Source organism: Furipterus horrens, unplaced genomic scaffold, assembly GCF_987537825.1.
Source record: "Furipterus horrens unplaced genomic scaffold, mFurHor1.1.pri manual_scaffold_3, whole genome shotgun sequence".
In the NCBI taxonomy this organism is placed as follows: domain Eukaryota; kingdom Metazoa; phylum Chordata; class Mammalia; order Chiroptera; family Furipteridae; genus Furipterus; species Furipterus horrens.
The window spans coordinates 31,442,502-31,467,864 of NW_028327173.1; the positions used below are offsets into that span (position 1 = coordinate 31,442,502).

General features: G+C 42.9%; 2 protein-coding genes across 3 annotated transcripts in view; one reads left to right on the plus strand and one right to left on the minus strand.

Moving 5' to 3' along the window:
• The window catches only part of LRRC41 (leucine rich repeat containing 41), a 17,901-nt gene extending 3,457 nt beyond the window's left edge, over window positions 1–14,444 (minus strand). Inside the window, exons 1-4 of the mRNA XM_090269381.1 lie at window positions 14,208–14,444; window positions 10,273–10,359; window positions 9,061–9,131; window positions 2,169–3,312 (exon numbers count right to left, since the gene is read on the minus strand). Coding sequence (XP_090125507.1) covers window positions 2,169–3,312; window positions 9,061–9,131; window positions 10,273–10,359; window positions 14,208–14,406 — 1,501 coding nt within the window. The 5' untranslated portion in view covers window positions 14,407–14,444. The remainder of the gene's footprint in view (window positions 1–2,168; window positions 3,313–9,060; window positions 9,132–10,272; window positions 10,360–14,207) is intronic.
• A 279-nt stretch (window positions 14,445–14,723) lies between these two features.
• UQCRH (ubiquinol-cytochrome c reductase hinge protein) lies at window positions 14,724–21,821 on the plus strand. Of its 2 annotated transcripts, XM_090269385.1 has the most exons (4): window positions 14,726–14,903; window positions 18,233–18,256; window positions 18,979–19,140; window positions 21,605–21,821. In XM_090269385.1, exons 1-4 carry the CDS (start codon window positions 14,850–14,852, stop codon window positions 21,635–21,637), a joined length of 273 nt encoding a protein of 90 aa, XP_090125511.1. In that variant the 5' UTR covers window positions 14,726–14,849; the 3' UTR covers window positions 21,638–21,821. The 2 variants fall into 2 exon arrangements, with proteins under 2 accessions (XP_090125510.1, XP_090125511.1); XM_090269384.1 differs by lacking the exon at window positions 21,605–21,821 and having other exon boundaries at window positions 14,724–14,903; window positions 18,979–19,218.
• Window positions 21,822–25,363: the final 3,542 nt, after the last annotated feature.

The window sequence follows — 25,363 nt, forward strand, 5'->3', positions numbered from 1 at the left end:
AATAATGGGTTTTTTTTGTTTGTTTGTGTTTGCTAGACTATAGTGAGCAACAGATGTGGTTTTGCCTACATAGCCCTATAACAACGTGATGGGAACTGGGTAAGTAGAGTACAAAGAATGGGTACTTAAGACCCAGTCAGCTGACACCAATAAAGGCTGTCAGCTGAGTCCTAAATAAAGGAGATAAGCTCAATGGAGGTAGAAGAGTGATTGCAGCAGAGAACCTGGCATGTACAAGTAAGGCCTGAAGGAGAAAGTGGCAGATTCTAAGAATGAAAATCAAAGTGGCTGGTGTTTAAAGTAAAAGGGGGTAAAATGTTCAAGATAAGACTATAGAGGTAAGCAGGGGTGAGGACATGAATAACCCTGTAAATAAAATTAAGGTATATGGTGAACAAATGACAGATTTCCATTTTTGAGAAAAAATGCTTGGTCTTCAGTGTAGACAGTGGATTGTATGGTGAATATGGACTCAGGAGGAACTGAGGATCCAGGCGAGAAGTAACAGCCTGAATTAAGGATGTGGAGAAATGAAGATTTGAGAGACAGACTGTAAAGACCTGATAACCAAATATATTTGAAATAAATAATCCAGGTTTCCTTTGGGGCAACTGAGTCACCTGCAATATAATTGAGAAGATATGTTCAGATTAGGAGCTTGTGATTCATAAAGTGGTGATATCTTGTGATCAACTGGATAAAAAGGTCTGGAGTTTAGAAGTAATATCTGGTCTAATGTCATAGAATGTGGGGTCTTCCCAGTTAGCCTTTGAAACCAAGGGAATGAACAAAATTGTCCAGGAAATGTGTAAGTTGGGAGAGGTCTGAGGAACTCTGAACATTGAGAAGTAATGTCCAGAGAGAAGAAAAAGGTTTTGTGGAAGTGGGAATGAGTATTTCATGAGGAAGACTGCTTAACAGCAAATGCTACCGAGAACTAATAAGCATATATTGAACTTAGTAACAAGGAGGACCTTGGTGACTTAGCTCTTCAATGCAGTAGTGGGTATGTAAGCAAGACTGGAGCGGGCTATGAGAGAAAACAGGTTCTCTGTGAAGGGCAGGAGAATATGGGATAGATAGAGGTGGTGGTAGGTTTTGGTGGCTACCCAACTGAATGTTTAAATGGTGGGGGAGAGACAGTGGAGAGAAGGGAGGCAACATTTAGTGGTTTAAAAGCATGGACTCGAGCCAGGCTGTGGGTTTAAATCTTGGCTCTACAGTTTACTAGTTAGGTATCCTGGACAAGTCACTGGACCTCATGTGGCTGTAAGGATTAAATTAGTTAACATAATGAGAATACTTAAAATATGCCTGACAAATACTAAGCAGCATATAAGAGCTCTTACTACCAAGACATTTAAGAAACCTTTCCTAAGAAGGTAAGAGGGTATGGGCCTAGAACACAGAAGAGTTAAGCCTTAGATAGGACAATGATCTCTTTCACGGTGGTGGAAGAAGAAAAGATGAAGGAGGCAGGAAAGTTTATAGGCTGGTTCATAAGTTTATGTGTAATGGCTTCTGTTTTCTCTGAAGTAGGAGGTGAGGTCATCTGCTGAGAAAGGAAGACAGGGTTTGGAAATGGTAGAGTAGGAATGGGAGTTTGTGTTGCAAAGATGGAATTTGTCTAAGGTTGATAACTATGAGTGTGTAATAGCACCAATCTGCACAGCTTGATTTTCTCTAGCAGTGCTCTGCAACTTAGGCAAATTGCTGGATTTAGCCAGAGTCGAAGATTTAGCTGGGCACGACCAGGTAGGAAAGAACTGCTTTGCAGGTTGCTGGCCTGATAAAATGTCCCACAACTCCTTGCCTGTGCAGCTGCTTTTATATGACAGGTAGGAATCTAGCCTCAGCCCTGGCTGGGCTTGCTTACACTGTACTTGTATCGGCCCTTGGGTTATCTACCATATCTAAAATGTACTCATGCTTCAGGTTCTCATTGCCCCTCAGGAACCCTTGCTTCCAACTATAAAGCAAGACTGCAGACCTCATGTTCCTCTCCCCTAACATCAACAGCCTGCCACAACCTGTATGCCATCTGCCTCCCTGTAAGGAGGGCAGGGTCACCTCTCCAGCTTCCTGATCATATCCCCTGTATTCCATAGGAATGGGACTGCAGGTGGTGCTGCTGGGAGACCCAATCTCTGCCCCTCTATGGCACTCACCATTATAGGATAGTGTGAGGCTCTCCAGAGACACCCAGGAGCTCAGCAGGTGGCACAGTGTCAGAGCTGCCTCTGTGGAGAGTGGAACTGTGAATAGCTCCAAGGTGGAGATGCTGCGGAATCTTTGGGAGGCCTCCAGGGCTGGAAGCCCTAGGCAGCTAGGATCTGACCCATCCAAAGCTCCACAAGCCACTTCCCCAATCTCCATCTCTTCCCCATCCTCTTTTTCACCAGCCACAATGAAAACAAAGTCATACAGGTCCTCAGACTCTGCACCAGACCCCTGACGAGTGCGAGCACCCTTCTTCCCTGCAGCTCGCTTAAAACGCTTTAGGGGCTTAGGCTGTGGGGCTGAGCTAGCTGGAGCCCTTTTGGATGCGGATGTGGAAGAAGAGGGAGAGGCAGAGGAGGTGGTGGCTGGAGCAGAGTGTGACCACTTGGTGCCAGGAGCCTCATGGGAGGTGGCTGGAGGGCGCAGCTCCCTCTTAGGGTCTATCCCGCCTGCTCTCAGGCTCTCCTGTGTGCTGCGACGTGTTACCCGAGTGGCAGGTGCAGCTCTGGCCGTCTGCTTGGCTTCACTCTTACGACGGGAAGCCATCAGGGCTGCAGCACATCGCTCAGCAGCATCCCTGCGAGGCCGACGTGAGCCCAGCAGGAGAGACCCTTCATCTCGGGATGGGGCCCGCCCTCGGGAGGCCTCTCCACAGAGGCGGCAGGGTGGGCCACCGGGGCCTGGCTGCCAGAAGCCAGCACTCATGGTGAGGATAAGGATGAAAAGGGCCGACTCAGGCACAGGCCAGGAGTAGAGCGACACCTGGCTGACAGCCCCATGGTGAATAAGCTGATGCAACAGCTGCCGAAGTGACTGCTGAGCAGCCACATCAGAGAACAGCAGGTGGCGAAACTTGAGGGTATGCAGGGAACTGGCCAGGGTCTCCAGAACCCTGCGATTGGGCTCAGCCACCAGCTCAGTTGCACCCTGCAGCATGTTGCAGATGGTGAGCTGCCGGACATGGCGGGAGCTATGCAGAAGAGGTGAGAAACGCTGGTCACAAAGACGCCTATCAGAAGACACATCAATGGTTCCACGTAGAACATGGGAAAAAAAGGCCTCCATAAACTTGGCTCGCCAACATGTCACGCTCTGAAAACAAAGAAGATGCCAGACAGCTGTAACAGTAAGAGTGCTACCCATGGAAGTATCATACGTTTCCTCCCTTCCAATAGGTATTTATTGTGTCAGACAACATTCTAAATAATTTACACAAATTAATTTAATCCTCACATCTTTGGGCATGTATTACAATAAGCCTCATTTTACATAAGAAAACCAAGTCCCAAAGGTTATTGCCTATGATTACCAAGGTAAGATTTGAGCCCAGGGGATTGGGCTCCAGAGACCAGTTTGCTCAAGTGCCTCTCAGAAGTCACTCATTCCTGTAAATTCTTCCATATTTATTTCTAGAACCTGATCCCAACTTTCCATTCTTACATTACCTAACTTATGTTCACCAGACTTCATTACGTTCCTGACTGCTCTCCCTGCCCCCTTTTCCCCATTCCAAACTTACACATGTCCACTGGATTTATCTTTGTAAAATACATCTGATTACATTATTTACTTTATTGGGTTTTTCCTTTTTTGTTCATTATTCTGCTTTAAAACCCCCAATATCTTTCTACTACACCTAGGATTAATTTGAAGCACCTCACCTTGGCAAGAAAAACCCTCCACAATATAACTTCTACCTGCCTCAGAAGCTTTATTTCCCACATCTTACTCCATGAATGCTTGCTTTTCTCTGGCCAAACTGATCACCTCACTGACCGAAACCTACCTTCTATGTCCTTTCCTACACCTGCCAGAAATGCTCTCCATTGCCAAACCAAACATTTCCTGAAAGGACCTACTAACATTTCACTCTGAGTCTGTGTTTGTCTGTCTGTATCCCCCTTCGCCCTTCCGTTGCCTCTCTTGTTGGAACCACTCAGATCTTAAGACTTTGATAGACATGCCTTATGGTGTTGAGTCTCTTCGCCTGTGGATGTCTTATCCCAAACAGATTAGAAATTCCTGTAAGGCAGGGACCAAATCTTAGATTTCTTTGTCTTCTCCAAGGTAATAGTTACTTGCTTTGATGGATATGAGACTTCATCAGACTATTCTGATACATTTAAAAGAGCTTTGAATGTGAGTGATTTTCAACCTCTGGTGCACATCAGAATTGACCATGGCATTTTATCCCCAAAATTCAAACATGATGTACCCAGACTTGGAGATTCTATGAAGTTACATCTGAGGTAAGGTCTGTGCAACATTCTTTATAACAACACCCCCCCCCCCAAATGATTCTGACAGCTATCAGAGGTTAGGAATTACTGCTACCTACCTCAAAAGGACACACTGAGACAAAGACTCCCCTAAGTTGCCATTCTCTCTTAAGGTGCAGTAGAAAGTCTGCTGACCTTGATACAGGTGCCAGCTCTGCTACTAGACTCTGGACCTTTCTAAACCTCTCTTCATCTGTAAAACCTGCTTCACAGGTTTGTTGTGAAGATAGAATGAGGCAGTGAAAGTTAAAAGTACTTTGTAAACTGTAAAATGCAAAATGTTACTTCTGCTGCTGTAGATAATTAGCCGAGATGGGGCAATGCGAAATGGACTGAAGGGAGGCAGAGCCTGTTAAGCAGGGTATTTATTCAGCCTGAAGCAAAGGTAGTGGGGGCCCAAGACTAAAGTAAGACTCTTTGGTACTTAACCTGTCTCCATGCATTCCCCTCATACCAGAGTGATCCTCAAACTATATCTTGGGTTCTTGGCAGAAGCTGGGCCCCTATTATTCTCAGGCAAAAGTGTCATTCCCTGTGCCTTCACTCTGCCTCAAGGCTACCTGCTGTAGTTTGTAATGATTAGGAATGACTTTTTCATGCTTGAGATAACTGCATGGCAACAAGAGAAGGGCCTCTTTCACCAGCAGCAGTGTGGGGATATTGGGGGAGTAGGAAAAAATAACTGGCAACCAAACCTCTATTCAACCTTGAATAGAAGCAGAGGGGGTATTCCTGAATGCAAATCCTACCTCACTCTAGCACTCTTCCTACAATTCGCTGGCACACACTCACACCCTTGAAAAACACTGGTAGGTAACCCCAGCAAGGCTTCAGTTTTACAAATGAGAGTCAGATGGTTATTGTAGATCTGGGTCTAACATATGGACAAAGATGTGAACCAAGATATTGTGCCTGTTTCTGAACATGAGGCATGAATATGAGGTCAGAATATGTAGTTTAGATAACTAAATATTGGGCTTTTTCAGACATTTTATTAGTTGATGAAGACAATGAGCGAGAATATCTGAAACTGTAACACCCCAACCATGATAACTGCAGTGGACAGCAGCATGACATAGTGATTAGGAGCAGGCACTCAGCCAGACTGCCTCAACTTGAATCCTGGGTCTGCTGTTCACAAACTAATGTTAGGCAAGTCACTCACTTCACCTCTTTCTGCTTTAGTTTCATCTGTCAAGTGAGGAAGATAACTATACATCATAGAGTTGTGAGAGTTAAATGAGGAATAAATTTAGTTATGACAACTATCCCAATGGCTTTTTTCTCATGAATTAATGCATGAGCAGAGAGCAACTCATTGCATTTTATTCCATCACTACTTTTTAAAAGAATCTATGCTAAAACTTCAAAGCTGAAAAATACCTGAGAGATCTAGTCCAAGCTACTCATTTTGTGTACTATAACTCAGACAACACAAAGTGATTTAAATACTTGCTTTTTAGTGACAGAAGGGTAAACGAGGTACCACCAAAGAGGTGAGATGACATTTGCCTCCAACACAATCCTTGGCCTATGCTAAAGGATTGGCAGCTCAGGCATTGGTGGGGGAGGAAGAAGTGTGTATGTATGTGTACAAGCTAGGGAGGATGAAATATTTTCTTGTACTAAACTGGTACAGCCAGCAAATGTTCATAAACTATTGTCCACTGTAGCTTTTCTCATAATAGAAATATTGCTTGAGGAATTATAAAGAAGCAAATAAAAAATCATGTGTAAACCAATGCTTTGGAGTATACATATATGTATATGTGAATAGTTTTAGATACTTTTTAGAACAGAGACAATTCAGAGGTTTCAAAGACTGTTGTTTTTTTAACATTAAAGCACCATATCATTAAACATTTTTGCCACCATGTATTTAAGTATTTTTAGAATGACTTTATTAATGTTTTGTAAATATGGATGTACTATATTTAATAATTCCTGTACTGAGTATTTAAATTGTTTCTAACTTGTTGATATTAAACTTTGCTGTAATGAACATCTGGAAATGACTGACTCTTGACAGTTATCTCCAGACTGCCCATGAAGAAAGTTGTAACATTTCTGCTCTCACCAATAGCATATTAAGATGCAAGTTCTACTCACCCCTGGAATTACCTTTTAAAACAAAACCAAATCAAAACAAGACTTTATAAGAAGTACAATTTTACTTTCCCATTTTTCACTTCATTGGAGATTTTTATATATTTTGTAACTTGTCCAAATCTTTACTCATTTTATTCCAATGGAGCCTTTGTCTCATTCTCTGTATCCCTTGTTTTGCAAATGTTGTTGCAAACATTCTTTACCAGTTTATGTACCTTTTAAACTGTATGTATAGTGTTGGCATTTTATATGGTCAAATATGTCCGTATTTTATTTGGTCCTGCCCATTTAATAATTAGCACTCTCCATCCTGAGATTAGATAACCAGTAAACTTTATTTTTGTTAGTTGTTTTGTGCTTTCACTTTTTACGATGTAATCTACTGTAAAGTGAGGCTCTAACTTTATTTTTTTCTAAATAGTTAACCAATTACTAGAGAACCATTTATTGAATAATCCTTTGTCTCTATAATATCTATAGTATTCTACAGATCTCTTAATACACACAAACTAGTACTACACAGTTAGAAACACTATTGCTTTATAAGTATAAGCAGTAAGGGGCTATGTCTAACTTGTTCACCATTGTAACCTGAGAACCTAGTGTAGTGCCTGGAGCTGAGCAGGCATTCATTAAGTGTTTCTGAATCATGAATGAAGTGAAGGTTACTGTCATGCAAAAGTGGAAAGCAGAAGACACCCTCTGGAATGAATATGCTCCAAGCTAGAACCTCTGTCTAGGTGACTGCTCTGTCACCAAACCTGGAGTTTCCTAAATTTCTGAAATGCTGTGACAAGAAAACAAGATAATGAATAGACATTCTTCTTCAGGAAGCCTGAGCTAATGTTGGGGAAAAAAAGCTTTCTCTAAGAGAAAAATGCTACAATCTCCATCACCAGCTGGTCAACCATACTGCTTAGGAAACACTGGGACAAAGTGGGACAAAATGAATCCCATGTTTCTTATAAGGTTGCAGAAAGCCATTACTGTTTTCTAATATTCTTGCATTCAATTCTCTTCCTAACAAGGCCTAACTCCTGAATATAGTGCCTGAGGGTTCTGTTGAGCCTGAACTCCAGGGGTCGTGTCCAGATCTGGAAGTGCGGAAGCTGAAGGATATGGAGCTGAATGTTACTGAACCCACTGCATCCCAGAAATGCAATCTCCAATTCCTGGTAAGAGTTTGTTTTCTTGTCATTTGGCCTCATTCACAATATATATCCCAGTTCAAATACTCCTTCCTAGAAAAGATTTTCTTGCTTCCTTTTCCCTCAGCCTCCCTGCTACTCTCTATCACACCACTTATCTTAACATAAATGATGTATTTGTTCACAGATTTTTTTCCACTAAACTGGCAGTTCCTCAAGGTTAGGAATTGTGTCTGTACTTCCAATATCTAGCATAAGACCTGGTATGTGGTAAGTTTTAGGACTCAATCTGTCCTGTCACCTAATTATGCAGCAGCAAAATAAATTCTGTTTAAACGAGAGCTCCAGTGTTTACATCTGAACCAAAAACTAACAGAATCTCAGGGTTAAAAGGAACCCTAAAACTCATCTTATTCAACCTCTCTTACCATGCTGAATTTCCTCTGCAATACCCTTGTGTCAAGTAGTTATCCAGGATCTATATGACCACTTAGAGACAGGAAGCTTATTATCTCTGATATTAGCTTGTTTCATCACCATTAAGCTCAGATTTTAAAAGTTCTACATTTAGTTAAGCAAAAATCTATCCTCCTTTAGCTTCCATCAGAACAAGTCTATTAATCCCTCTGTCATGAGACAACCATTCAAATATTTCAAAACAGTTCATGTTCCCCAAGTGTGTTCTTTTTTTTTTTTCAGGGGAAAACATCTCCAGTCTTCCAAATATGACTTACATGATATAGCTTTGACTTCTTTCTCCATACTCCAGGAGTAGCCTGACCACTACAGAGCTAGGCAGGTCTACCACCCCTCTTGTCCTTTGGCCTACATTACAGTTATATTAGTTCACACAGCTCAGGGTTTTCTTTATATGAGTGGCTTTAACATACTGTTGACGAAAAAACCCCCCACCCTTTTTTTTAAATATAAACTGCTGCTAAGCCAGCTACCCTGAGGTCATGCAACTGGAATCTTTCAGACTTAAGAGTTAGATTATCCTATTAAATTTCATCTTGTTAAGTTTGGCCATTGCTCCAGCCCTGTCAAGATCTCTATGAATCTGGGTTCTGCCATCTATTGTGATCACTTCCCTTGTTTTGTGTCATTTGCAAACATGGTGAGCAAGCAAATCAGTGACAAATACCAAATGGTAAAGCACCTTATGAAAAGCTATCAGAGACCTCCTCCCAAATTCACTCCAACCCTGCCCCTGCACTTTACCCACACCCAATTTCTGTTTGTGTGCTATTCCTGCATTCACTGTGCAAAGTCAGGCCGGAGTTCTACATGGTGCCTTAACTTACTTCCAGACTGGAAGGCCTTGTCTTCATCAGCTCATCCCATAGTCGGCGCCAGATGGCCTGAGTGGAGAGGCCTGTAGGGAGAAATACCATATTTACTTGGCTGCTCCTTGGCCACCATGAGTGAAGTACAATGTTGTCCTCCTCTATATTCACAAGATCAATATGGCAAAGAGGTAAAGAGCACTGGCTAAAAAGACAGACTGCCTGGGTTTAAATATCAGCAAACCATACTCTAGCTGTATGACCTTGGGCAAGTTACTTAATTTTTCTGTACCTCGGTTTTCTTATCTGTAAAATGTAGTTACTAATAGCTGTTTCATAGAATTGTTGAAAAGATTAAGTAAGCCCTGGCTGGTGTGACTCAGTGGACTGAGTGCTGGCCTACAAACTGAAAGGTTGCTGGTTCAATTCCCAGTTAGGGCACACGCCTGGGTTATAGGCCAGGTCCTCAGTTGGGGGCGTGCAAGAGGCAGCTGATTGATGTTTCTCTCACACATCAATGTTTCTCTCCTTCTTTTTCTCCCTCCTTTCCCCTCTCTCTTAAAAATAAATAAATAAAATATTTTTTTAAAAAAGAAAAGATTAAATAAGTTTCTTCAAGTAAAGTGCCTAGGACAGCATATTTGGCACATCAGAGTAAATTAGATAAATGCTAGTTTTTTCTTTTTTTATTTTTGAATATTTTATTTATTCATTTTTAGAGAGGGAGAAAGAGAAGGAGAGAAACATTGATGTCCAAGAGAAACACTGATTGGTTGCCTCTCGCATGCCCCCAACTGGGGACCTGGGCTCACGACCCAGGCATGTGCCCTGACCAGGAAATGAACTGGCAACCTTTCAGTTCACAGGCTGGCACTCAATCCCCTGAGCCACACCAGCCAGGATGATAAATGTTAGTTCTTAACAGATGTGTCCAATGAGGGGTTTGGGAAGCCACTTGGTAAAATAGAAAAACTAAGATTCAATCGATCTGGGTTCTAGTCTAGCTTTGCTATTATTAATTGTGGTGTGCCTATGGTTTCACTTTTATTAGTACAATAAGCATCATATATTTGTTTTGTGTTTTACAAATAGTGTGAGGAATCAGGTAAGAAAGTAGGTGTGAAGGTACTTTTTGAAAAACATGAAGTTCTGTGCAGGTCAGGCATATTTACCTAATAACATAGTGCCTTGCTTACAATCACTGACTGAGAAAGAATGAAAGGCACTCACCTTTCTTGAGGGCAGTTTCCTCAATCCTCTCCAAGTAATATATGTTGAGCAGAGGTAAGATGCTTTGAAGTATTGGGCCTGGGAGGGCTACAAAAAACAAAACACAAAATTTACTTTTTTTTCTTCCAGGGTTCTAAGCATTTTGTGTCCTATTGGGGAAAAAAAAGAAATGGAAGGGCAGACTTCTCATTTGACAAATGCAACCTGTAGAAGTTAACCTATGTCTAATTCAAACTCTGATCCACTTATCTTCAGCTATTTAGTTAGCAGCTGCAATTTCAGGGCCATACATATCTACAAGGTTGAAATAATCCCACAAAGCAAGTTGATATGCTCATTTAGGAGCTGGTCAGTTCACTTCTGCCCAAGCATAATGAACCATTCTGTATTTAACAAAGCCTATTTAATATGTATAATCTGGGCTCTACTAACTTCTCCTGCTCCCTGCTTTGCCTCCCACACTTCGGCCACAGTTAACTACATTTTTCAATTATCTAGCTTGTTACACTGTTTTCTGCCTCTGTGCGTGAGATTCACTTTGTTATGCTCTTCTCTCCATCAGGAATATCCTTGCCACTTTCAGCATAACAACTGCTCATTCAAGTATCACATGCCCTTTATTAAGCCTTTTCTGATTTCCCTTCCCACTCTTTCAGGTTGGCTACTTCCATCCTTTAGGCACCCACTATACCCAGAACTAGTACTTTCCTATGAGGAATAGAAACAATTAGGCTATATACTCAAAATTCAATGTATCTTAAAAACAGCCCTGGCTGGTGTGGCTCAGTGGAATGAGCATCAGCCTATGACTGGTTCGATTCCTGGTCTGGGCACATGCCTGGGTTGTGGGTCAGGTTGCCAGTTAGGGGCATGTGAGAGGCAACCAGAGGCTATTTCTCTCACAAACTGATGTTTCTCTCCCTCTCTTTCTCCTTCCCTCACCTCTCTCTGAAAATAAATAAATTTAAAAAATATATATATATATATCTTAAAAACAAAATCTGCTTGCTAACTTCCCTAGATCAGAGAGGCATTACAGTATTATAGCTAAAGAGACTGGTCTCTAGAGTTGCAGAAAACTGAGTGTAATCCTGATTGTACTACTTAATTGTGAATCCTTGGGCAAATTAATATCTTTGAGCCTAAATTCCCTCAATTTTAAAATGTAGATAATAATAACTACCTCGTAACATTGTTGTGAAAATTAAAGGAGATTGTGCTCATAGTCTTTTTAAAACCATAGTTGGCCATTATAAGTGCACTAAATTTTGGTGATTACTATTCTTACCCTATCAATAGCATCTCTCTGTCCATCCAAGAATAAGTTTGAGAACCTGGAATATACCACATCTAAGGAAAATCTTTAAGAACTTCCATTCCAGGATCTCCTTTAATATTTATGTGTGGAATGATTGAATCTTGCTATCTAAGAGTCTAATGCAATTCTTTGTACATAGTAGCTACTCAATGTGCTTGCTGAATGAAAGCACTAATTACCTATGCTGTTACACTAATGTAGTCTCTCTACTGCATTTAAGATCAAGTCCAACTCTCCCTATACTGGCATTCAAGGTATAACATTACTATTCTACTTATGTTTCCTCATTGTATGCTTTCCTGCTGCCTCTATTCACTTTCCCCTCTTCTCCCTACACAAAGCAAAATCGGTCTACTACCTCCAGGAAGCCTTCCTGACTGTTAGCCCACATTGAAACCTTTCTTCCAAAACAGCATTGCTTAGCAGGCCTCTTACTTGACTCTTCCCAGAGGTCTAACTTGATTCAGCTTTCCCTGTGTCACTGTTTACCTGGGTGAGGCCCTCCAATCTGATCTCCTTGGTTTAGCCATCCCCTCTCACAGCCCCAGGGATTCTCATCCCCTATTATCCACAAACTCCTCTCCTCCTTTCTCTGTTCTTAAGCCAGGGTCTTCCTTGCTTCTCTCCAGGTTACACCTTCATTGCTTTCCCTTGCCACTCCACACCCAGTCCTCTTTCCTCCTGGCCAGATTTAGCGCCCTAGAAGCTCCCAGCGGACACAGCCAGATCCTGTCTTCCTTCTTCCACATTCCCAGAGACTTTTCTGAGCCCTCTGCCCAGCTCCACTGAGACTTTCCTTCTATTCCCCATGGGTCAGTCCGACCCTCCTCTTCTCAGCTGTCGGCACAGAGGCTCCACAATCCCCTCCCCCCACCAGGCCAGACATATTCTGACAGTCTTTCCCCAGTACATAAAGACTCGGGCCTCTACACGATCTGTGACCCATCCCCACCACACATCCCTGGGCCGCCTTAACCACTCTCTGCAGCCTTGGGAATATTCCTAGTGGCCCGACCCCCCAAACTCCTGGGCCTTTTCTCCACATCCCTCCTCATGGTGCAACCCAAGCCCCCACCCCAGGACCTCAAGCCCTCACTCCGGACTTTAGCAGGTCCTTCCTCCTGGCAAAGACACCACCACCACTCCTGAGGCCTTTTCCAGAACCCCACCCCCACGCCCAAGGCCTAGGGCGCCCTCTCTCACCACCCCTCCCCGCTCTTCCCTAGGCCCTGGGCCTGGCCTGTAACATCCTCACCCAACTCCAGGCCAGGCCTCTGGACCCCACCCCCTCACTCCACAGTCTGTCAGGCGCTGCAGGCCCAAGGCTTCCCTTGTCCCCCGTGTGGCCGGGCCTATCCCCCAGAGGCCCTTACTTTCTTCTTTTGCACTCTATTAGTCCCCACGACGCCAACCCCAGTTTTCCTCACCAGCGGCCAGTCAGCGACTGAGGGTACACACCCCACAGCCCGGCCTCCTCGTGTCCATCGGGCTGCAGGCCTACTCTCCTCATCACTAGGCCCACCCGGCCCGCCGAGTTCGCGGGCCCACCACCTAAGCTGTCCATTTCGTCCTGCCCGGCTCCTCCTCCCGGCGCCCCGGGCTGCCCGCCTTTGCTGCTCAGCCGGGGCGCCCTCCACTCAAGCCGGGCCCGTGGGTCCTCGCCGCTCTCAGGCCTGGGGCCTCCGTTCGCTCCCACTCGGACCAGGGCCTCCTAGCGGCGGTGCGCCCCCTCCCAGTCCAGGATCCCCGGCCGTGGCCCTGCCTGGGGCCTCCTTTGGCCCTTCCCGCCTGTCCGTCATTCGAGCCTCCCGGGATCGCAGACCCTCTTCGGGCCTCCCTTCACCCGCGTTCGGGCCCTTCCTCGCCGCTCAGGCCAATACGAGTGGCCTCGGGCGCTCCCTGCCTTGCACGCCCATCCGTCGCTCAATCAGCTTGGCACCCGAGGCCCCGCTCATCAGTTCGCTTCCTCCTGCCCTGGGCCATCACACAGGCCATCACACAGGCCTCGGCGCCCCGAGCCTTTCGGCGTCTCTCCCTGCCCCATCCCTCGCTCCGCAATCCAATGGGCTACACTCTGTCATCGGCTTGGCCTCCGGAGTCTCGGCCTCTGGGGTCTCTGTATCTGTCAGGAAGATACCAGAGGCCCCGCACCGTCCGTCGGGTTGGGTGGGCCGGGGCCTGGCCTCTTTGCCTTAGGCCGGGCCTCCCAACTTCGGCCCCCGCCCCCAAACGGCAGGGCCATCCCTGCCCGTCGGCTCGACATCCGAGGTTCCTCAGCTCGCTCCAGCCCGGGTGTCAGTTCGGTGCCCTCGGCCCAGCCCGTCAGCCCTGTCCCTGGCGTCCGAGCCCTGCCGGCCCTGCCCTAGCCCGGACCTCCTGGCCTCGCCCCCTGCGCCCCCCTGCCAGGCCGCGGTGCAGGTTCACCTGCCGATTTGGTCCCCGTCTTTACTATGCCCAGCCTCGTCAGTCACGTAATTCATTCTCCGAGCAGACTGTCTGCCTTCCAGTGCTCCGGGCTGGGCCTTGCCCTGGGCCTCCCGGCCTCGCCCCCCGTGCCCCCCGGCCGCTGGGCCGCCTCCGCTCGTTGCCAGAGGTAGCCCCTCACCCCGTAACTTACCCCACACCCCGCTCTCCAGAACCCCCATATGGGCGCTCACTGCCCGCCCGCACAGCTCGAACAGGGCGGGGGGAGCGCTGGGGCCCGAGGCCGAGCTCTTCGCTGGCGCCGCCTCCCGGGACGTGGCCTCCATGGTCGTTGCCGCCGCTACCTCACAGAACCAGCAACTCCGGGCGCGCCAGGCCTCGGGCGCCGCCATCTTGGGGAGGTGCGCAAGCCCGAGAGTGGCAGCTTCGGACCGCCATCTTGAAAAGGTCAGCAATTAGGACGGTTTCATCAGCGATGTGGGTAAGAATGGGAACTGGGCTGAAGGAATAGCGAATAAATCTGCATATTTCCAAAGTTCTTTAGAAGGTAACATCTTAAATAAATCTTACATATCAACATATTTTGGCCTGGCGTGACTGAGGGGACATTCTTAGTAAATCCATTTCATGTGCAAATACCAGCTACCCCTATCCCTTGTCAAAGGACGATAGTACACGCCAATCCGAGCAAGTGTTCCCGACTACGACGGGTCTGCCGCACTTCCTGCCAGATTGCCGGATATCCGCCGAGTGACCCTTACAAGTCCTTCTTGATTTTGAAGTGGGAAAGGTGTTACTTTTGCTGCTGGTATTGGATCTAGAACCGTAGCCGGACATGGGTCTGGAGGACGAACGAATGATGCTGACCGGGTCCGGAGATCCCAAGGAGGTAAGATAAGGCGATCCACTCGACTCTGTCAAGGGTCAGGACGTAGCCCGCCAAAACATGCCGGAGCCCTTTTGGCCCTGCTTCCATTCCCTTGCCCCCGAGTTTGCAGGGTCGGGAGAGCTGGTTACTTTGACCCTTCCCCAGAACTCGAGTGACCTTGGGCAAGTAGATGGTCTTTCTCTGGGCCTCGACCTCCCCATTCTGTGACTACAGTGAAGGTTTAACGAAATTTAAAATGCTGTGTTGACTACTTTTGTAAGAATAGTACCTATATTTTTAGTCAGTCAGGTGTCACTGATTTGACAGGTTTGGGGAGCAAGCGACCAACCCTAACCCTGGCCTCAGCTCAGGTCAAGAATCCCTGCCACATCTTCTGTGGAGGTTCCGGAGATCTGGCCTTACACTAGTTTCTGTGAAAAAGTTTGTTTTTGTTTTTTCCTTTGTTGGGGGGCTGAAGGGAGATACCTTTTGGGAACAGTTTAAGAATGTGTAGTGTAATTCTGTGATGAAAGAGGGAGCTCTTTCCCAGAGTAAAAATGCTGATGTAATAAGAATTATTGATTGCTCATTATTTCAAGTGCTTTATATATGCTAATTCATTTAAGCCACACAATAGTCCTCAGAGGTATTAAGCCCTATTATTGCCATTTTACAGATGAAGAAACAAGTGTAGAGGGATGAAATATCTTCTCTAAGGACACACAGCTAATAAATCATGGAGCCAGGAACCCCGCACCAAGCACTGTGGTTCAAGAGCTAAGACTCAGCTGCAATGCTATACAGCTTTACAGAAGGCAGCTTAGCTTTTGTTTCCAATCACATTTCCTATCCTCTCTCACTTTGGGGCAGCTATTTTGCGCTTATGGGTTCAGGATCGTTGGAAACTTTTGTCCCATAATTTTTCCTAGTATTTTCAGAAAGAGGACCAGAAAGACATGGAGCCAAGCCTTAGGAAGTTAAGGGAGTATACCAGGAATTTCAGTAGGGCTCACCTCAGCAGTAGATGAGAAAAAGTAAATAAGTGGTCAATTTTTATTTTATTTATTTATTTTTAGAGAGGGGAAAGGAGGGAGAGAAGAGAAACATAGATGTATGGTAGAGATAGCTTCTTGTGCGCCACCAACTGGGGACTTGACCCACAACCCAGGCATGTGCCCTGACTGGGACTCAAATCAGCAACCTTTCCATTCTTAGGCCTATGCTCAATCTGCTGAGCCACGCCAGCCATAGTGATAAGTGGTTAATTTTAAAATTTAAAAAACAGAGCTCTTTTATGAAGAACCCATACTTCTTGGAGATTAAGTCTTATTATTTAGTGTGACATTGGTTTTTCTCATTGACTGGAAATTTGACATGAAGTAGTCCATATTCAGACTTGTATTTGAATTTGTTTTTCCAAAACAAGCCATGATACTTTTTTTAAAAAGATTTTTATTTATTTTTAGAGAGAGGGGAAGGGAGGGAGAAAGAGAGGGAGAGAAACAGCAATGTGTGAGAGATACATCGATCAGCTCCTCTTGCATGCCCCCAACTGGGGACCTGGCCCACAACCCAGGCATGTGACCTGACTGGGAATAGAACCGATGACTTACTGGTTTGTAGGCTGGCACTCAGTCCACTGAGCCACACCAGCCAGGGTGCTATGATACTTTTGATGCAAAATTATCAAGGGCAGAAAACAATTAATGTAGTAGTATTGCTAATAAGGAAATGATATATAAAGGTCTTACTTCTAGGATAACTAATCTCTGGTTTCTAACCCAGGCAGAATGTGATTTGCTTTTTTTTTTTTTGTTGTTTTTTTTTTGGAAAACTTTTTTAGTATGATTTTTTTTTTTTTTTAAGAGCAAAGTTAAGAAGCCTTTTATAATGAAAAACTAGAATTTTACACACTAAATAACACATTTATGTTTAGAAGAGACCTTTGCCAATTGTGGGAATAAATAGCCTGGGTTACAGCTGAACCTGCCCTTCTCCTCCCAGCTTTCATGGGCTTTGGTCTCTTTCCTGAAGGGCATGGTAGAGAATGAGCCAGATTGTGATGGAATTTTGAAAGCATAATGAGGGATTGCTGAGCTAGTTCTTTTATTTTCCTCTGTACCTTCTTCCAAATGTGGACATGCACATGACAGGTTGAAATACTGATCAAATAGACTCTGCTATGCCCCAGATTTAGGCCTATGCTGATGTTCCCACAAGGAATATTTTTTACAGTGCTCCCCTTGGAAGGAAAGAAACTAATTTTGAGATTGTGAGCCAGAATCAGAAATAAATAGGAAGAGTCTGGTGTTTCCAAGATTGTAAATGGAGATATATAGACATCTTATACTGATAGTCTACAATAGAGCCCTGGGAGTTTGGTAAGCCAAAAAGTAGTAGCTGTAACCATCTTTAGTTAGACTGTAGCTAAAGAAGAGTTTAGATTTAGCCATTTTCATATTCCCAATTCAAATTCAGAATCTGGAAAAAAAAAAAGTTAGTTTTCCTAATTTGGTTTGTGGACTTAGTTTAGCTATTACTGGTGGTAATGGGACCCAGCAGAATTTAGAACAAAATACTTTTTTAAATTATGTAGGTTTCATATGAGCATCTGGCAGCTCGAATCATTATCAGAAAATGTCTAATTAGTGTTATCTCTCAACTGGGAGTCCCCTAGGGCTGGTGTGATTAATCAAATCGTTATAGATATGAAAGTGCTTTTTAAACTTTATAGTGTTGTGCATGCTTCAGGTTGTTGCTAATGAAAGTGAGATATTATGTCCTTGTTGAAATGTACCCAGGATTTGTTTTAACCAGCTGTAGTAAGTCCACACCACCTAGGGCCACATAGAGAAATACCTCAATTAAGGAGCCGGAGGGAAACCAGACCTTTGGTTTCTCAGGGAAGGAATGGGTGAGGTAGGATAAGGAAGCTTTAAGCAAACTTAGAATTGGATGGTTTGAATCATTTCAGTGGTTGGGCTACAGGGGTGGTTCCCAGTTGTTTGGTTCTTAGCCCTGGGGTGATTAGGGCAGGTACAATAATGGGTTTAGTGTAAGACAGGTAGATAAAGAAAGTGGTTAGTGGTAAGGGTTTTGGATTGGTTGTTTTGCATATTGAGAGGTGTCCCCCCAAGGCAAGCTGTTTGCTATCTCTAAAATTAGCCTGCTCAGGGAAGGGCAGTCTATCCAGGATTGGCAGGTCCCCTAAAATCACAAAGCATCATAAAATACAGAAATTTAAAAACATGATTAATATAATGTTCATCCTCAGTAATTACAAGATCAATATGATTGGGATTACATGTCATAAAATTGCTGCTGACATTAATTTTGTTTTCTTTTTTTAGGAGGAAGAGGAGGAGGAATTAGTGGTAAGAGCTCTCTCAGGTTTGGAAACATAGTAAAAGGAAGCTTCAGCTTTATGAAGCTGAAGCCATTTTAAGGAGTCTTTATGTTTGACACCTTGGAGAGAAGCATGGGGAAAAGCCTTTAATACTTCCTTCCTGTGTAGTGGAGTACTTGAGGGTGTGGGCCTAGGAAGATGAGTCTTTTCTGGGTTTTGGGCTTCTTTAGTTGTGTCAGAGAGCAGAGCAGCGTCTTGAGGGCCTGGCACTCAGTCATCTGCTCTTGGTGGTTTAATAAATAATTCTGGAAGGAACTTTTCCTGGATGGTTCTTCTCTGTGTTGACATTGCCTTTCTAGCTGGGCAGCTGTCTGATAAAGGGAATTTTAATTCACAGGCATTACATATCCCAAAATGCGGTGTTAGCAAGTAAGGCCTCCTATAGATATACTTCAAGTTTGGCCAGGTTTCCTTTACCACCTTGTTTTTCAGATAGGACTGAGGCTTTCATTGCATACTGACAATTTTGGAAGGCAGAAATATGAAACTTTCCATACTACTTAGCATCAGAATTTAATGGAAGACCCCATTCTGCCATTTCTGGCAGCATTGTGGCTCTGCCAGCTGGCCTTCTGCACAGTTATTCAGAGGCAGCACCTTGGTTTAGTGGTTCTATTAATCAAAGCATATAGTTTGTGGATCACCTCCCAAAACTCCTATTTTGGTTTTTTTGTTTGTTTTTTCCATCAGGATCCCCTAACAACAGTGAGAGAGCAATGCGAGCAGTTGGAGAAATGTGTAAAGGCTCGGGAACGGTTAGAGCTCTGTGATGAGCGTGTATCCTCCAGGTCACATACAGAGGAGGACTGCACAGAGGAGCTTTTTGACTTCCTGCATGCAAGGGACCACTGTGTAAGTCAGCCTAAAGTCAGGAAGGGGGAAAACTTACAGTGGCCAGGGATGACTTGGTTCTGACAACCATTCCATCCTAGCATTCATTGTAGCCCATTGTATGTCAGGTACAGTACTGAGCACTTTATGTAAGTAGTTTTACCTAATCCTTCCACTTTCACTGGAGGCAGGTATCAGTATCCCTTCTTTGAGACTCAGAGAAGAGAAATGATATTCCAACTTGTACTGCTAAACAGTGGGGAAGCTGGATTTTGTACTTTTAACTAATAGGCGATTCTTTAAAATAATTTATATCCTCCAATGTGTCTAAGTAGAAGTTGATACCAAAAGTGTTTTTGTTTGTTTGTTTTTTAATAAACTTGTGTTTAACTCTTACGTATAATACTAAGGTATTTTAAATTATAGGGAAGGCAAAGTTTGATATGGTTGCTTATGTTAAAACTAATTGTGTGGTTAAAAAGCATATAAGAAGATGTTCAACTCCCTTAGCTTTCAGGGAAATGCAGATCAAAACCACAATGAGATACCACTTCATATCCATTTGATTGGCTCCAGTCAAAAAGATATGTGGAGAAATCGGAAACCTCATACACTGCTGATGAGAATATAAATTGGTACAGTCTGTGCAAGACAATCTGGCAGTTCTTCAAAGGGTTAAACATAGTTAATATATGACCCAGCAGTTCTACTCCTAGGTATATACCTAAGAGAAATGAAAACATGTCTACATAAACACCTGTACACAAATATTCATAGAAACATTTATAATAGCCAAAAAGTAGAAACAGTGTAAGTGTCCATGAACTGATACATGCATGTGATGAAATATTACTTGTCATTAAAAAGAAATCAAGCTCTTAACCCAAAACTCTAAACATAGATTATCATACTGATACAGCAATTCCACTTCTGGTTACATACCCAAAAGAATTGAGACTATTCAAGGACTTAAAGAAGATATTTGTGCATGCATGTTCATAGCAGCATTCACAAAAACCTGAGTGTCCATTAATGGATGGATGAACAAAATGTGATATATGTGTACCATGAGATATTATTCAGCCTTAAAAAGGAAGGAAACCGACACAGGCTATAACATGAATGAAATTTGACATACTAATGAAATAAATCACAAAAAGACAAATATCATTCCAATTATATGAGATACCTTAAGTAGTCAAATCCATAGAGACAAAGTAGATTGGTGATTGCCAAGGGCTGAGGGGAATTACTATTTCATGGGTACAAAGTTTCAGTTTAGGAATGTGGAAAAATTCTGGAGATTGATTATTGCAGGACAGTATGAATGTACTTAATGCGACAACAATGTATTGTTAAAAATGGTTAAAATGGTCAGTTTTATGTTACTTAAATATTTTCATGAGCAAAGAACTAGATTAAGGTCTGAGAGTGAAATGGGCATGGTCCCTTCCTTCATTGAGTTATGATCCAGAGAATGATTAGTAAACTGTTAAGTCTTTTGGGTGTAACTGTTTTAGGATAGCTTTCACTGACCACTTATCTATCTACCTCTCTATTAATTTATTTATAGACATTATTTATTTATTTTTAGACAGAGGGGAAGGGAGGGAGTAAGAGAGGGAGAGAAACATCAATGCATCAATGGGAGAGAGAAATGTTGATTGGTTACCTCTTGTGCCCCCACTGGGGACTAAACTGGCAACCCAGGCATGTGCCCTGACTGGGAATTGAACTGGCGACCTTTTGCTTTGCTCGAAGATGCCCAACCAACTGAGACACACAGGTCAGAGTTGACTCCCATATTTAAAGATGCTATGTCCCCCTCCCCCATTTTATTTTCCTTGGTATTTATCACTGTCAGAAGTGACCTTATGTGTCCTGACTGGTGTGGCTCAGTGGGTTGGGCATTGTCCCACAAATCAAAAGGTTGCCAGTTTGATGCCTAGTCAGAGCACATGCCTGGGCTGCAGGCCAGCTCCCCGGTTTGGGATGTGCGAGATGCAACCAATTGATGTTTCTCTCCCTCTCTTTCTCCCTCCCTCCCCTTCTCTCTAAAAGTAAATAAGGTCTTTTTTTAAAAAGAGAGAGATTGTTGTGTTTAATGTTGTAACTCAGCACCTAGAACAGGACTTGGCACATAGAGGTTATATAAATATTTGTGGCGTTAGTAAGCACTGTGATATGGGAGGTATACGTTTCTATGGGGAAGATAGAGGAGGGACAGGTTTGTGTGGGGATGGGCCTGGTTTAGAGAAGCCTTTCATTTTAAATTTTAAAGGAAAAGATGAAAAAACTGGAAAAGAGAGTTCCAGGTAGAAAGGAGATTCAGGTAACTGGGGAGTTTACTATGGCTCAGAAGGGGTGTGGGTATGTGAGAAGGCGTGGTAAGAGAAGGGGCAGTACCGTTCTAGGTCATGAAGAACTTTGTAAGCCCTGACGTTAAAGCTGCCAATTAATTACTTCTTTTCTTTCCTCCATCTAGGTGGCCCACAAACTCTTTAACAGCTTGAAATAAATGTGCAGACTCATTCACCCTTGGTCATCACCTGGGCATCAGGATATTTCCTCATAGTTTTGAACACGCCATTTGTTTCTTATTTGTGTAACTAAGTTCATGTGAACCTCATGGATTTGGGTTAGGCAAGTAGCTTCTATGTAATTAGCAGTGATTCCATCTTAATAAAGTCCAGTAATCTATAGACCTTTCTTTTAATTACGATTTTCTTTAATTTGAAATTTTCAAACATAATGACAGAATAATAAATAGCCCCTCTGTACCCACCAACTAGCATGTATCTCTTTAATGATGAGGACTTTTTTTTTTTTCATTTACTTTGATGCCATTATCACATTTAAAATGAACAGTAGCCTTGACTCACGTGGTTCATTTGGTTGGGTGTCACACTGCAGAGTGAAGTGTTGCTGGTTTGATTCCTGGTTGGGGCACATGTCTGGGTTGCGGTCCCCAGTTGGGGTGCATGCAAGAGGTAGATGATTGAAGTTTCTCTCACACATCAATGTTTCTCTCCCTCTCTTTCTTCCTTCTTTCCTCTCTCAAAAAATAAAATAAAATCTTTTTAAAAATAATAAAAATAAAATGAACATATGAGAGGCAACCAATCAATGTTTCTCTCTTACATTGATGTTTCTCACCCTCTCTCCCATCCTATCTCTCTCTCAAAAAAAAAAAAAAGACTTTCTGAAACAAAAATATAATATCTGAACTAAATACCCTGTTCATATTAAAGCTTATCTTAAAAGCGTCTTTTCACAGTTTTTTATTGCTGTGTCCAACAGGTTCCTTGTTTTTGCAAAAAAAAAAAATATATATTTTTTTTATGTCCTGGCTGGCGTGGATCAGTGGATTGAGTGCCAACCTGCAAACCAAAAGGTAGCTTGTTCAATTCCCAGTCAAGGCATATGCCTGGGTTTTGAGCCAGGTCCCCAGTTGGGGGCATGTGAGAAGCAACCAAATGTTTCTCCCTATTTCTCCCTTCCCTTCTCTCTAAAAAATAAATCGTTTAAAAAATAAAAACTTTTTTTTTTTAAATGGGGGAATGAGAAGGGTGTAGGTTTATGGAGGAAGGGTACTGAAGTCTAAGCAGGTGAGAAGAAGGTACCTGGGTAGATGGTGCTGGTAATGACAGATTAGTTATATACATACAGGTGGCATTGATCCAATAAATATGTTTAAGATAATGGGAGCTAGCAGAGAATGAAGCTACAAATATGGAATAGGAAAAAATGAACTAGAGTTTAAGGTATTGATATAAATTAAATGTATATTTCAGTGTTAAGTAAACGTAGATGCCAATATGTGCACATGTAGGGAATACATATATTCCCTAGCTCAGCTCACAAAGTAGGAGGGCTTCATTCTCCAATAAAAGGAACAGGGCCCCTTGGAGAAGTGGGTTATTCCAGGGCTAGGCAGGGAAAATACAAGGTAAGCATGGAATATTTTGTTGTTCCAGAAAGAAAGTGCTCAAAAAACGACAGGAACACGTCAAAAGTACACAAAACCACTAGTCAAATTTGGGACAATTTGAGCATCAAAATATATGACGACAGTCTAGATTATAGCCCACTGAATAAAATAGGAATCCATGAGTCCATACTAATATAAATAAATAGATCAAGTGAAAGTTCGGTGAGGAAGGAATGCATATTACAAAAGGAGAAAGTGCACTGGAGAAGCTTGGCAGACAATAACTTGGATTAGAGCTGACATCACCAGTAACGGGACAAATTACAACTACCTACAGGCAGCAGAGGAAAAAATGCCTTACTGTAATCCCTGCAAATTAGATAAACTGAATCTAACCAGATAAATTGGTGGACATTATATAAAATTATACATATCAAGGTTGTGATAGTCAAGGAAAGACTGAACTGTTCTAGATTGGAAATTAAAGAAATGTGATAGCCCTGGCTGGTGTAGCCCAGTGGTTGAACCCTCATCCTGTAAGTGACAAATCATGGGTTTGATTCCTGGTCAGGTACATACTTGTGTTGCAGGTTTGTTTCCAGTCTGGGTGTGTATGGGAGGCAACCAATTGATGTTTCTCTCCCTTTAAAAGCAATGAGAAAAAAAAAAAAGTCTTCCAGTGAGTATGAAAAAGGGAAATAAGCAAGACAACTAAATGCAACACATGGTTCTAAACTGGATCCTTTTGTCAGGGAAATTACTGGGATAATTGGTAAACTTAAATAGAATCTAAATAACTATGGCAGTGATACATCCGTGTTAAAATTGGTAATTATTACAAACCAAAACCCCTAGTAAATCTGAAATGTAGAACAGAGGATGACTTCAGATGTAAAGTTAGCAGCATATACTGTGAGCCATCACAATCTCATGTCTAGTGTTAGAACTTGACATATTTTCCCATATAACAATAAATAGTGATGAGGTTTTACAGTATTACTAGTATGTTGCTCAAGGGATAGGCTAGGTCAGTGCTGTCCAACAGAATATTCTGCAATATGCCCTGGCTGATGTAGCTCAGTTGATTGGAGCATCATCGTATAAACAGAAAGGTCACAGGTTCGATTCCCAATCAGGGGACATGCCTAGGTTACAAGTTCCCAGTTGGGGCACATACAAGAGGTAACTGGTCAATGTTTCTCTCTCACATTGATGTTTCTCACCCTCTCCCTTCCTACCTCTCTCTCAAAAAAACAAACAAAAAAAAAAAAACAATAGAATTTCTGAAACAAAAATATAATATCTGAATTAAATTCATTGGATAAGATTAACAAAAGATTAGATACTGAAGGAAAAAAATCAGTGTACTGAAATGTTCTTGAAGACATAGCAACAGAAACTATAAAAACTGAAGCACAAGAGGAAAAAACACGAAAAATAAATAAAAGCTGTGGGATAATATCAAATGGTCCAGAAGAGAAGGAAAGTGGGGAAGCAGAAGGGGGAGAGAAAATATTTGAAGCAGTAATGGTAGAAAATTTCTAAATTTGATGAAAATAATAAACTCAGATCCAAGAAGCTCACCAGACCCCAAACAGAATAAACACAAAGGAAATTACACCAACTCACTTATTTTCAAACTTTAAAACCAGTGATTAAAAAAGTCTTAAAAAGATGCATTACATACAGAGGCACAAGGAATGATTACACAATTCATAAGAAAGAGCTCATCTTTAAAGGGTGGAAAGAAAAAAATTTTGACTCAAGAATTCTGTATCCGCCCTGACCAGCGTGGATCAGTTGGTTGAGTGTCATCCCTCAAAGCAAAGGGTCATCAGTTCGATTCCCAAGCACAAGCCTGGGTTGTGGACCTGGTCCCAGGTTGGGGTGTGTGCGGGAGGCAACTGACTGATGTTTCTCTCACACATCAATATTTCTCTTTCTCCTTCCCTTCCCCTTTCTCTAAAAATAAATAAATAAATAAAATCTTTTTAAAAAATGAATTCTGTATCTAGTGAGAAAATCCTTAAAGCACAATAAAAATGCTTAGCCCTGGCCAGGTTGCTCAGTTGGTTACAGCATTGTCCTGATATGCCAAGGTTATGGGTTCAATGTTGCGTGAATGGATGTGTTACAGAAACAGGGGAGTCCAAAAACAAACCCCAGAGTTTGCCGCTGGGAGATAGGGAGCAGGAAGCAGCTTTCAGGATGCCCTTGCATGCCTGGAGCTAGTGGCTGGAAACATTGTTGCAAAGATCCGCTTTACTTCTAAGACTCAGGAAGATGGGAAGGATCTTGGACGGTGGGCTGGTA